General features: G+C 36.3%; 1 protein-coding gene across 8 annotated transcripts in view; it reads right to left on the bottom strand.

The window, feature by feature from the left end:
• LOC128236548 (intermembrane lipid transfer protein VPS13A-like) overlaps positions 1-14817 on the bottom strand; it is a 67265-nt gene that overhangs the window by 43202 nt on the left and 9246 nt on the right. For all 8 annotated transcript variants that reach the window (XM_052951468.1, XM_052951475.1, XM_052951471.1 and 5 more), the window contains exons 4-20: positions 12979-13021; positions 12566-12751; positions 12101-12327; positions 10998-11090; positions 10745-10802; positions 9359-9480; positions 8321-8502; positions 7623-7767; positions 7259-7370; positions 6765-6856; positions 4432-4559; positions 4018-4109; positions 2452-2564; positions 1723-1860; positions 1085-1152; positions 422-500; positions 96-189 (exon numbers count right to left, since the gene is read on the bottom strand). In XM_052951468.1, coding sequence (XP_052807428.1) covers positions 96-189; positions 422-500; positions 1085-1152; positions 1723-1860; positions 2452-2564; positions 4018-4109; positions 4432-4559; positions 6765-6856; positions 7259-7370; positions 7623-7767; positions 8321-8502; positions 9359-9480; positions 10745-10802; positions 10998-11090; positions 12101-12327; positions 12566-12751; positions 12979-13021 — 1972 coding nt within the window. The remainder of the gene's footprint in view (positions 1-95; positions 190-421; positions 501-1084; positions 1153-1722; positions 1861-2451; positions 2565-4017; positions 4110-4431; positions 4560-6764; positions 6857-7258; positions 7371-7622; positions 7768-8320; positions 8503-9358; positions 9481-10744; positions 10803-10997; positions 11091-12100; positions 12328-12565; positions 12752-12978; positions 13022-14817) is intronic.

Here is a 14817-nt window from a genome sequence, read left to right as displayed (position 1 = left end):
AAAATGTCGAAGTAAGTTTAACAAAGAAATGTGCACTTTATTAGAGTTGGATTAAATTTTGTCTTTCTGAGTAACACAACATTCTAGTGCCCTACCAGAGTCTGCGAGGAGAACCTTGACGTTGGTAATATTCACTGTGAACTGGTCATACAGATGGGCCGCTATCTCTGACTCTGACAGGTTACCGTACTGTAACATACCAGCCCTTGTCTAAGTCCATAATATATAATGCATTTTACCATTCTCTGTTTTTATTATCCAAACTGAACTCTTACTTATTATCACATATTTCTACTTTTCTTGAGAATAAAACATTTGTCACAAGTTCAATTAGGCACAGCTACAAGGCCATATGCAATGAATAAAAGGTCTTTTTTCTCTGAGAAGTCAATTCTCATAGTTTCACAAACAACGGTTTTACCTCCAAGGCGGCATCTTTAGGTTGTAGTTCACTTTTTATCTGTAGCATTCCCAGGTCTGCTATCAGCACATTCCCTCCCCTAAACATGAACCAGAGTGGTAAAGCTATCAGCACATTACCTCCCCTAAACATGAACCAGAGTGGTAAAGCTATCAGCACATTCCCTCCCCTAAACATGAACCAGAGTGGTAAAAACAGCACATTCCCTCCCCTAAACATGAACTAGAGTGGTAAAGCTATCAGCACATTCCCTCCCCTAAACATGAACCAGAGTGGTAAAGCTATCGGCACATTCCCTCCCCTAAACATGAACCTGAGTGGTAAAATCATCATCAATATATCCTTAGAATTTGTAAAGTTAAATAAGAATGCATACAATCATAATCTGTATCGTAATTTCATCAAATGTAATTTGCAAACCTTTTTTCCCCATAACAAATGTTTAAAAACTGAAAAGGGAAAACCTAAGTGTATGTAATCATAAGACTATTTTGGGAAACATATCAGATGTCTACCTAGTAACATTTCTATTGTAGCAACACCATGTCCACATGTGGGATAAAGACAATGAGGTCCATCCAACAAAAGCACATAGCCCTTCCAGTTTCATCATTATGTAATCACTCATTACAATAGTTCATTAAAAATTAATGCCTTATTCACCTGTGTAGGGTGCCAAACTCAGGAATCACTACATATGGTGACTTCATCTGGACTGCTAGATGCACAGTCTGAAAGAAGATACAAGCTCAAAACAATGTGAGAGTTACATGCCATTTTCTTAACCATACAAATTACTTTGTTTCTGCATTGTCATTGCCTTTGATTATATAACATGTCCCTACAATACTGATCCACACAATATATTATATGGGTTTTACAGCAGGAAAGAAAGTCAATAGGGTTATTAGTACCGCGTTTTGATCTGGAAGGTTGTATTCGACTTGAGTGGAATTTTGCAAAATCTGCAAAAATCCACGAGTACTAATACAGTACTCGCATGCAGTACTAATAACCCTTTTATTATATACGTTACTGGTTAGATCACTTAAAAGCCACATGTTCTCATAATAAATGTTATTTAACGATGCACTATTTTGTTTTACGACGTCATTTTAACATCGCACAACGATACTTGTCATGACGTGACGTCACAAGAGTGGAATACGGCTGTATTGCACTAGAGTGGAACACGGACTTCCGTATTTTGCGATATGTATTGCATGCGGATTTATGATAGGTATATAATAAAAATAAATATTGCTTCAAATACAGAATATCTTTACAAACTAGGAAGTCACCTTGTGTTTCTGTATGGCATAGATAAGCCCCGCCTGACTGATGTTGGCCACACCCTGGACTGTTTCCATGGCAACTGCCCGCATGTCCAGGGTCCGTGTCGGCAGCTGGAAGAATGCCCGTACCTCACACACAGAGTGCTGGAATGTTAAACAGTTTAAGCTAAAACATTTAATCTACCAGCAACCCAGGATCTACATTTGTGTAGTATCATTAAAATATAAATTATGTATACATCAGGGAATGGAATTTATAAAATAACATTTTTTAAAAGCCTGACCATGAGCAGTCTGAAAATTAATGATTTCAAAAGAAGCCAAATTATAAAAGCCAAATTCATGTGTGAAAGGGTAATTTATTCTTTCAATATTAATGTATAGTCAATCAACTTATTCTGACATAATAACGGTTTAGAGCAATCACAACCCCTGGCCTAATCTAATTTTGTCAGATAAACAAGGGGTATGTATGCCTCAAAAATCATTAAAGCCAGAGTTAAGCACCTTGCTATTCATGTGCATTTTGCATCTGGCAGTATGTGTAACAAGTATCATTAAAATATTTTGCACAATGACTTCAAGGCTATCACAATAGCCAGACATAATTTATTTTCTCAAAAAAATAGACTACCTAAAAATGAACCAATTGGAAAGTAAACAACAACGAAATATAGATTTTTAATTTTCACATGGTAAAATAAATGCTTTGTTATTGCATAGTTAATTGCATACCTCATCATAGACCACTTCTACAGGCTGTACGTTCATTTTGAGGGAGAAGTCAGCCTCCACATACTGAGGCTGGGACTCAAAGTCTAGAGTGAACACCTGGTTCACTGACGGGGCTGTAACGAAAACATCCATCATTGTAAAGGGAATAACCAATGTTACTTGGAATGGAATGTAAAACACCAGGATGCTTATAAAATGTGACATAATCCCATTTACTTTAAAACAAAGGTGTATAACAACACTTTATATGTACATTTTGATTATTAATTTTATTTACAGCAAATTTGTTTTAACAAGAGATGTTTGTCAAACATTATGCCCCCTGAGCGCCAAGTTGCCAGAAATATTTGGACAATTGAATGAAATATGCATGGACTGAAATGACAGCTGATTTGTCATTGGATGCATATGAGGCAGGTCATCTACTGGTCATACCTAATCTTCATGTCAAGTTTGATGACCATAGGTCCGGGAATTGTTGAGTTATCACTCGGACAAGCTTTGGTCTTCCAACAGACCGACCGACATGTGCAAAGCAATTATATAACCCCTCTGCTTCGAAGGGGGGCATAATTAAACTAGATGTTCACTGAAAACTGATACTTCAACTCATGCATTTAGTGACATATAAATTTCTACTGTCTACTATATAAGAAAATAAAATATGGACAATCAGAAAACCTTTTTTCAGCTTACAGTCACACTGACCTTGACCTTTGACCCACTGACCTCAAAATCAATAGGGTTCATCTGCTGGTCATGACCAATAAGCCTACCTAGTATGAGGTCCCTGGGTCAAAGCGTTCTCAAGTTATTGATCGGAAACCGTTTTTCATGTTAAGGTCACACTGACCTTGACCTTTGACCTCAAAATCAATAGGGTTCATCTGCTGGTCATGACCAATACACCTACCAAGTATGAGGTTCCTGGGTCAAAGCGTTCTCAAGTTATTGATCGGAAACCGTTTTTCATGTAAAGGTCACACTGACCTTGACCTTTGACCCACTGACCTCAAAATCAATAGGGTTCATCTGCTGGTCATGACCAATAAGCCTACCTAGTATGAGGTCCCTGGGTCAAAGCGTTCTCAAGTTATTGATCGGAAACCGTTTTTCATGTTAAGGTCACACTGACCTTGACCTTTGACCCACTGACCTCAAAATCAATAGGGTTCATCTGCTGGTCATGACCAATACACCTACCAAGTATGAGGTTCCTGGGTCAAAGCGTTCTCAAGTTATTGATCGGAAACCGTTTTTCATGTAAAGGTCACACTGACCTTGACCTTTGACCCACTGACCTCAAAATCAATAGGGTTCATCTGCTGGTGATGACCAATACACATACCAAGTATGAGGTCCCTCGGTCAAAGCGTTCTCAAGTTATTGATCGGAAACCATTTGGTATTCCGACCGACCGACCGACCGACAGACAGACAGACCGACCGACCGACCGACCGACATGTGCAAAACAATATACCCCACTTTTTTCAAAAGGGGGCATAAAAAATTGCATAATTTTACAAAGTTAACGATGATGAGACTTACTGATTATATTTTACATACCATAGACATTGACATCTGAAGTGACGATTGGAATCAGTTCATGTTCAATGGAGGCACCCTCAACAGTGAAACTCTCTGTGTTACAGGACAATCTGGAATATAACTCAACATTATCTCATACATTGCTAAATGATGTTAACTCTAGTGATATAACAAATCACATGCTTTTTCAGTAACCTCTAACCCCATGCTGACCTGTATGTTTTACAGGAAGTGATACTTTTGGTAAATAAGACACCACTTTTAGTTTAAGAGCATGCCTCTTCGCTGAACTATGTTCATTATTTCCCGGGCAAGTTGCCTGTATGTTTTCTTTCTTTGGTGTGTTATTTGTAGATATTGCTTTTCAGGTGTTACCTGTATGTGTTGTTTCTTAGGTATGTTACCATCTATGCGTTGTTTCTTGCTGATTACCTGTAAGCGTTGTTCCCAGGGCGTGTCTCCAATGAAGCGAGCATCTGTGTTACAGTCATCTGCAGGATCTTCTTGCTGTAGTTTACGAGAGACAGACAGCAGCTCTTCAGGTTCACTTGTACCTTGTACTGAAATACAAAGAAACTCCAGTGAATTCATGAAATCCATTAAAGATTAGAACAAGTCAAACACAAAGAGCCTCCAGTGAACACATGAACACACAGAGCCTCCAGTGAACTCCTAAAGGTCAGAACTCACACAGCCTCCTTCAAGCTCCTGAATGATCAGAACACACAGAGCCTCCAGTGAACTCCTGAATGATCAGAACACATAGAGCCTCCAGTGAACTCCTGAATTATCAGAACACACAGAGCCTCCATCGAGCTCCTGAAAGGTCAGAACACACGGAGCCTCCAGTGAACTCATGAACGATCAGAACACACACAGCCTCCAGTGAACTTCTGAAAGATCAGAACACACAGAGCCTCCAGTGAACTCATGAACGATCAGAACACACACAGCCTCCAGTGAACTCATGAATGATCAGAACACACACAGCCTCCAGTGAACTCCTGAATGATCAGAATACACAGAGCCTCCAGTGAACGCCTGAATTATCAGAACACATAGAGCCTCCAGTGAACTCCTGAATTATCAGAACACACAGAGCCTCCATCGAGCTCCTGAAAGGTCAGAACACACTGAGCCTCCAGTGAACTCATGAACGATCAGAACACACAGAGCCTCCAGTGAACTTCTGAAAGATCAGAACACACGGAGCCTCCAGTGAACTTCTGAAATATCAGAACACACAGAGCCTCCAGTGAACTCATGAACGATCAGAACACACAGAGCCTCCAGTGAACTCATGAACGATCAGAACACACAGAGCCTCCAGAGAACTCCTGAAAGATCAGAACACACAGAGCCTCCAGTGAACTCCTGAATGATCAGAACACACGGAGCCTACAGTGAACTCCTTAAAGTTCTGAACACACAGAGCATCCAGTGAACTCCTGAATGATCAGAACACACAGAGCCTCCATCGAGCTCCTGAAAGGTCAGAACACACAGAACCTCCATCGAGCTCCTGAAAGATCAGACCACACAGAGCATCCATCAAGGTCCTGAAAGATCAGAACACACAAAGCCTGCATTGAACTCCTGAACGATCAGTACACACAGAGCCTCCAGTGAATTCATGAAAGATCAGAACACACAGAGAGCCTCCAGTGAATTCATGAATTATCAGATCACACAGAGCCTCCATCGAGCTCCAGAAAGGTCAGAACACACAGAGCCTCCATCTAGCTACTGAAAGATCAGACCACACAGATCATACATCAAAGTCCCTGAAAGATCAGAACACACAAAGCCTGCATTGAACTCCTGAAAAATCAGTACACACAGAGCCTCCAGTGAATTTATGAAAGATCAGAACACACAGGGAGCCTTCAGTGAATTCATGAAAGGCCAGAACACAAAGAGCTTTCAATGAACTTATGAAAGATCAGATCACACAGAGCCTTCTGTGAATTCATGAAAGATAAGAACACAAAAAGCCTCCAGTGAATTCATGAAAGATCAGAACACACAGAGCCTTCAGTGAATTCATGTAAGATCAGAACACACAAATCCTCCAGTGAACTCATAAAAGCTCCAGAAAGGTCAGAACACACAGAGCCTCCATCTAGCTACTGAAAGATCACACTGAATTCATGAGAGATCAGAACACACAGAGCCTTCAGTGTTCTCATGAAAGATCAGAACACACAGAGCCTCAAGTGAGCTCATAAAGATCAAGAGAAGAAGGTTATTGATCAGATAAGACTGATTTATAATAATATAATAACTATACTTAAAGGGCAATTACTCTTCAGTGACTCAAGCGATATGGCCGAGTAACAAACTTGTCCTATATATTTTTCCCATGCAAATTGAGAAAAAAAATTGGTGATGATTGGACAAAGGATTCTAAAGATTTTAAATTATTTCTATAATAAAAGGGCAATGAATCTCGAGTAACTAAAGCAAAATAGCTTCTTTTTAACAAAATTTGGTAACGATTGGACAAAATCAAAAGTTATGGAGCACACAACATACGCCACCTGTATAATTGCTCGCCCGTCTACTTATACTCTAACTCAGCAAAACTATAGTGATAAAACTATAGTACGTCCCGTTCTTTGAAGGGACGTATAAAAACTTAGATATTTTTTAATCAGTGCCATCATGACCAGTATATTGTTCTAAATTATTCATTCAAGGTTTTACATGTGTTTATAATTATGTACAAAAAAAACACAGAATTTTTTTAATGGAAACTAAATTACCTGATGTGCTTTCTTGATGTTGGCATTTTCATCATACCCGATACCTCGGTAAAGCTCTGCTTTCTCCTCCTCTGACAGCTTGGACATCCAACCTGAACCCAAATAGTAACAATCTTGTTCATTTGTAAATACTTAAGATGTTTACTTAATACTTAAAGACAAACAATTACAAAACAATTTTATTTCGTGAATTTCAGTAAAAAATTTAAACTTACAAGCAGTCATGAAATATTTATAAAAACAAAAATGATTATAAAATATTCAATATATTAAAAATTGAAATTCATATTTTGTTTCCCTTCCTGTGAAAATACATGTAACAACTGATAAAATGTATACTGAACTTTTGGGTAAGTTAGAAATTTACTTTATCATATGATCTACAATAATTTTTATCACCTTGACCTACTTGTATCACCTTGACAAATGACCTACTTGTATGACCTATGACCTATTTGTATCCACTTGTCCTACTTGTATGACCTATGACCTACTTGTAGGTGTGGTTTCAAGGTCAATATCCACCTCTTCCTCCTCCTCGTCTTTGCTAAGCCAGGAAAACCAGCCGCTTGGCTTCTTCTTCTTCACTATCTTCTCTGGGGCAAACTTAGAACACCATAAACAATCAGAACATTAAAGCAAATAAATGAAGCAACATGATGATGATTGTACACTATGCTTAAAGCACTAGTTCCTCTAAGTTGCCTGGACTCCTAATTTGGTAAGAAACCATAAAAGTTGATCAAATGTAATATTATCATCCAGCTTAAATATTGTCATTATCGTGATTAATATATTATAATGTTGTTAAAAAAAATCAGAAACAGTATCTGTTAAACAAGTCAGACAATGAATGACCTCTTCCTTGGCTTGTTCCCTGGCCATGACAATGTTGGCCACATCCAGACCTCCCTCTAGCTCTGCAAGCCTTTCAGTGATGTCTTTATCATCTCGGTTACTCAGATACTTGCTGTACAGGTTCTTGTACTCTCTGTATTTCTCTCTATTAATTTAGGTGGAATATGAATAAATATGGCAAAAATACTCAAGAAAAGAAGTACTAGAGAAAAGATGTATCTTTTTCATCACAGAAATAAATTGTTCATTTATACATTAATGAACAAACTAATCAATGTGCGTTGGACAAAATGTCAGAAGATCAAGAATTACAGTTAAATAGTTTGTGTCACAAATCCTAATTGAAAGTTTTACTAGCAAAATAAAACAAACATTGCTTACTCTGGCCTATAAAGCTTTATGTTTGGATATGATATTATAACTACATATTAATTCAAAAAAGTAATCGTTGATAAGATGGTCTTTAATAATTGAACATAATAATAGTTATCTGTTCATAAGATTATTTCAGCAATAATTTCGAATGAATTTTATGATATATAAAATATTTAGAAAATTAAAATTTGCACGATTAAGGATGCTAGTAAATATTTAGGAAAAATAAAATTACAAGTCAAAATAAGTGGTCATAAAAAATATTGAACATAGGACATTTGTTTTGCAATGAATCAACTTCTAATATCGAGCAAATCAGGCACCTGTGGGCTTTGATCCTCTCAAAGGAGTACGGCCTGATCCTCTCCTCAACAACAGCTGTGTATGCATACACCCACCAGGAGCGCGGGCTGATCTTGAGCGGCACATTTGGGTGGTACTTTCGATACTTCTGGTTCACAGACATCATCTGGAACGAGTCCTTCAGGCTCAGAATGTTCAGGAACTGAAACGGAATCACCACAAGAACTGAGGTTGTGAAAACTGAAACTGAGACAAGATCAAAATTGTTTTACAAACACACATATATAGATCTATATATGGAACAGAACGCATAAGCTGATAATATGACATGAGTAAAATGAAATACAAAACATTCTTAATATTGTTTCTCGATATATATACAGTACAGTACATGTATTTTCAATCTGGGTAAGCATAGCAAATGAATAGTCTACCTTCCTCAGTTAAAACCAATATTATAATAACAAGAGCTGTGTGTAAGACAGCATGTTTGACTACTGGTATTACGCCACTTTGTCTATGAGGTATATAAATGATAACCATGCATAATACAAATTTGCCTGAAGCTGTTTTGTTATCACGGCATTAACTCAAATGACAGGAAGATGTAGACTTGACAGAAAATGCAAGTAAAATTATGAACAAGGGCCTTATTTGCATTAATCATTCTAGAGTTACCCAACTTGCTCAATTTAGTAGGTCTGTTGACCAAAGCATTGTTTAAAATTTCAATCAAAAACATTGAGTGGTTGGTGGGATATGGAATTAATGGTACATGCATGCTTAATTTAACTACAATTTCTAAGTTAAACAAGAGCAAAAAATTGCATCTTATTTAACCTAGAGTTAACTTAGTTGATAATACAAGTAGCTGTGATGATTGGGAAGCTGTATATGAAGTATCAACCCAAGACATGAAGTGGTTACAGAGGTAGAGCCTTCATCCAACACTGATGCCAGGTTGAGTGTAATAGCTTTCCTTGTTCCTCAAATAATCAAGCTACAAAACTGAAGAAAGAACCAATTTTTAATTTTGCTGTCATAAAATAAATCAGTACCTGTTGCCTGGACAACAAGATTTCAATGTCCTCCAAGGTGACGTCTGTGAAGAGTTTTGGGATGGCAAGGTTGTTGTCCTGGCTGATGATAAGACGAACCTCTGCAGACACCGGCTCAACAACTGATAAAACAATGGCAAACAGGTATTTTCAAATAATCTTTGATGTTTATCATGCAGGTACAGTATTGCGGTTTGTTGTAGAGTAATACAGTGCCACAGAGCACACTATAAACAGGGCATAACTCTGTTTAACAATTATTAAAGCAGAAGATATGGGCCTGTCTAAACATGTACGTATTATCTGTGGCAACAAGTGTACCAGGTTTCTAGAATATATTAGAACAGACATGACTGCAAATGTATGAGGGCTTTTCGTAAAGTTTGTTGACATGCCTTGCATGTTAAAATATCTATACAATTATGCGATGTTGAACAGTTGCCTATTTTGGATCATTTTAGATACAGATTATGTAGATATGACCATATAGTATTTCAGTTAAGGAAACTAAGTATGGAACACAGAGCACTTTAAAAATGTTTTACCTTGTTAAATACTTCAATCAAAGTTTGCATAATGAAAACATGAAATTGATATCTAATTACCGGAATACCTCTTAAAAGATTGTACAAAATTTGAGAGCAATTATGAATGGTATAACAACTTTATAGGATTGGGAATCTCATCGGCGAAAATAAAAAAAATGAAAACCTGGGAAATTATGTTAAGAACATTTTTAGCAAAAAATATTGACATGACATATTATTTTGTGGTATATTCTCAACATTTTTCCCTTAAACCTGATCATTTTTACATTTGATAAGAAAGAGCATATATTTTTTCCAAATTAGATACAATTTTCATCCAATTCTGGCTTAAAACAAAATATTTCTACCACAATTTACCTAACATAATAAGACATGTTGAAAAAAAATCCAAACATAAGGTCTAAATAACAATTAACAGATCTTTATAGTTTCAAAATATAAAATGATCAAGAACACATAATTAAATACAACATAGTAAAGATATGGGCAGATGATAGTCTTGGAAAAAATTGCATTTTTTACTTCCCGATGCAATGACATGTCAAAGTGCTACATGCAGAAAGGGGTTGTTGTTAAAAATTGCACATAGGAAGATTTCCAATCAGTTGTTTTAAATGAAAGGTTCAATACTTCTTCACAATATTTACTACTGTCCACAAACTGTCCATGAACAGCCCTCATATACAGCCTGTTTCTAGCAACCCATTTACTGGAACATCAAGATCTATTACAAGGCCAGAATAACAATAATAATAATAATAATAATAATAATAATAATAATAAAAAAAATAATAATTAAAAAAAAATAATAAATAAATAAATATTAAAAAGCACCTACTGAAATCAAAGTCCTCCTCCATAATTCTGTGATTTAGAATGGCCTGCATCAACATATTCTGTAATATTTCAAACAGACAGTAATTTTTTTTTATCTCTTTAGCTGTATGTAACTGTTCAAGGAAATTCAAAGCAGGTCTATCGCAACTGCATAACTATTAACAATGGTAAGCCAATTAGTTCAATATGACATGTTTCTCTTTGTTCACCTAGAATTTAGCTTAACTCTTCACAATATATAAGAGATTACTGACCCTCCAGCCATCAGTGTTTGTTCGGGTGCGTACAAGGTGCTGCTCGGGGATGTAGGGGTTCCAGTACACTGACAACTCACGCATCTCCAACAGCTACAATAACAACAATACAGTTATAAAAGAAGTGAGGATTGGCTGTAGATCATGAAACAAATACCAGAGTGATACCAGAGTGATGCCTCTTAAACTGTTGGAGCAGTTCACCCCACAAACTCCAATAAAGTAAAAAAAAAAGTAGAAATAATTTTCAATGGCACATAACCCTAATATGAAACGGCTGTTGGTCACGAATCAATGTGTACCAAGTATCTTTAACTCGGTGGGAGTAGTCTTCTTCACAAACCTTTACTAACCAATTTACTGACCAACTGACCGAATGGTGACTCCATTATACACCCCTACAAACTTTTCTTGTGGGGGTATAATAACATTATTCAAACAGGTTCCATTGAGACTTGAATGTACCAATAAGCCACATTTTTCACCTAATTAATGTGGTAACAATGTAACAATTAATAATGACTGTGTATCTCAATTACATAACATCTTCCCAGAATCAACAGGCCGCAGTTTTTAGAAAAAAATTTGTACTCAAGTGAATTAACTATCAAATCCTGTTTATATTGTAAATGAAAAGGAATTCATTTCTGGTTCTTTCATATCTTAATCGATTTTTATTATCTGAATGGTTTAAGGTTAATATCCATCATAACATCATGAAGTACAGGTATGCAAAAAACAGCTAAAAAATTCTTGAGTAACTACTTTAGCACATTCCTTGCTCTAAAACAACATTTGTTCCAAATGTTCACAAAAAGTCTATATGGTTATATACAGGGCTGCTATAATCCGACAATTTGCCAGTTTTGACAGATTTTCACCATCATGCCAGACCCATTTCAAAAACAGAAAATTGCTTAAAGATTTATCCGAATTACTAATATTATATTTGAGAGAATATTAATTTAACAGGGTAAAAACATTTAATATTCTCAACCATGCTCAACTGTAAATTACTAAAATGAAATGAGTCAGTTATTGAGTAATCATGAAGGATTTTCAAGAAACTGAGGACAGGTGGGAAGTTAAAGGCTGTTTCAAACCTTGTGTATAATGGTGGCAGCATTGTCCATCTGTGCTGGCAGCCACTTGGAGTCCGTGGTGTAAGCAGAGATGTGTTTCAGCATGACTCCGCAGGCAAACGGGTGGTCAGGGTTGGTGATCGTGTCCTCGTAGCGCAGGTGGACACGCCCCACAGACACTTGCATGTTGTTGATTGCATATGTGTACATCTTCTCAAGGAAACCAGGGTCTTCACTCATAGAGGGACCTGAAATGTTGTATCTCAAAAGTACTTTTTCATCTAATTTACAAAAATGTATAGCATTTTACTTCAAAGCAATCTCTAATCAAAGCAACAATGAAAACCTTTTCTTCAGACATAACATTACATTTATAGTCCATTAAAACCAAACCTATCATTAAAACAATTGAAACAAAAATATAGAAAGTGTTTATGTCACAAATATCTCTTAGTTACATATATTTTATGTGTCAAATCCACTTACCAGCAGGTTTTGATAGTTCCAGGGAGTCCAGTATCTCCCTCTTGATGGCATTCTGCAGGGCGCGTTCCTGTTCTGGGTTGTACACACGGTCGCTGATCGGTCCAGCCAACAAGTATACATCCTCAACATTAACAATGACACTCGATGAGAACAGGCCTGTCCATGGTATGTCAACCTTGATGTAACCTAGGAAACAGGAGATAAACAATTCTTAGAAAACATGCAACAATATAGAATATTTCTGATGTAAATTTTTAAATGATAATTTATTACAACACCTTTCATTTAAAAGAATAATTATTCATTCACTGCTGCCACTATTTTTCACTTCCAATATAATTATTCATAAACAACCAAATAAGCAAGAAAGAGCCGTCTACACCACTACAGATTGAAGGCATGATTAGTCTTACCTATATATCCTGCCTTAACTTCAATTGGAAGTTTTAGCTCAGCCTGAAAATATTCATACGAATCAGACATATCAGTTTATACAAAATTGCCTTGAATTGTTTTCTAATCAACCTGAGTTTCCAAGTATAGACAAGAATTACTCTGCTTATCAATTTGTCTACAGTTGTTAAGTAAATCAATTGGATTATGTAACCAATTGCTATAACTTACTGACAAAACATGACTCTGTCATTGGTGAGTAGGAGTGGTCTAGAGGTAAAAGTGTTCACCAACACAACCCTGGTTGTTATTCAACCATTCAATTGACCAAAAAAGGACTACTAGAATTTGCTGTCGGAAAAAAGAAAATATTGCACATTGGGCGGATCGCTCAGAACTTTGTTAAAAACAACATCTTTAACATCATAATTGTTAACTTTCAAATCATTACTGATCTTGAAGTATAATGGATACACTTGTCATCTGGAGAATTTGAACAAGATATGAGACAAACAAGATTTGAGACAACTGTTTCGATGTTCTTGTTTTATTAAAATAGATGAGCAGATCATCAAATATTTCATATTTTAAAGTTGACAACAATGTCTTAAATGACGTTGTTAATTTTAACATAGCTCAGAAAATTCGGCCCATTGTTGTATTATCCAGTGGATTACTTAGGCCACCTTTAAAAAATAACCTTAGACAACTGACCAGGCTGAGCGAGGATCCATTCATGCTTATTGAGAAAATTGGTTTGAAACCTGTTAGTGGCCTCTCATAAGTAACACTATTACTGGTCATTTAAGGGAACAGACTCAAACATCACTTATATGACTTATGTTTCTGCTAGAATAAATTGGTACAAACTATTTTGGTCAATTGATTGTAAGATTGTCCAATGCTAACTGGCCAATTGTACTCCACAATAAAGCATGACTTGCATTGATCATCAGCTAAATGTTCATCATAAGATTTTAGCCGTTTATTAGAACCATGCCTGCATAGCTTAACCCTGTTAAGCAATAAGCCAACAGTAGAGATTAGATTGATCTCTAACAAATACTACTAGGGCAACGTAACACAGAAATGCAGCAATGGCATAAAATGATTAACATTGTGAGTGAATCAACTTTAATTTTCTCTTTGAAAAAAACAAAACAAAAACATTTAAATTTTTAATTAATCCCTATTTTGCATATGCAAAAACAAAGTAACTGAAAATTAAAACAACATTTCTGAATGAAAGCAAAAAGCGTTTTAATGAAATATAAGACAATAGAAGCAGACCAAAGCAAAGCTTCCTGCTCTCAGCAACCCACCTCCCCCAAAACCACCCCACACACCCTGTATAACTGTGAGTTGCTCTGATTGTTTAAAGTCCATGATTCTTGACTCCCGTAACTCTGAAAGAGGTTGATTACAGTTGACACCTATCGGGACAATGCCACTCATTCATTATTCAAGAAATTTTCCCTGAGACGTTTACTGAGAAACTGAATCCATATCTTTTCCACAGAATGATTGAAATCATTGCATAATCTCAACGTTGTTTACTGACTGGAAGTTTTTAACCATATTTAGTTCAAGTGGACAGATGAGAGCCTCTTATCTAACAGTTATGGATGCTTTAAATAGCAAGTTCCATATTTTTATCATTTCAACTGTTATATCAAAGTTGACATGACAAAAGTTACGGTCTACACAATATGCCTTAATTTGGCGATTGACCTTCTTAGTGTTACAGAGCAGTTTTACAAACATGAAAACACAGTTACTAATGCAAATGGCCAACATTTGTATAAGACATTCAAACATCTTTGATAGTACAATGTATTCTTAAATGTTACCAAACCCTA

Source organism: Mya arenaria, chromosome 6 (assembly GCF_026914265.1).
Source record: "Mya arenaria isolate MELC-2E11 chromosome 6, ASM2691426v1".
NCBI lineage: Eukaryota > Metazoa > Mollusca > Bivalvia > Myida > Myidae > Mya > Mya arenaria.
This window is presented reverse-complemented; position numbering and strand designations above follow the sequence as displayed.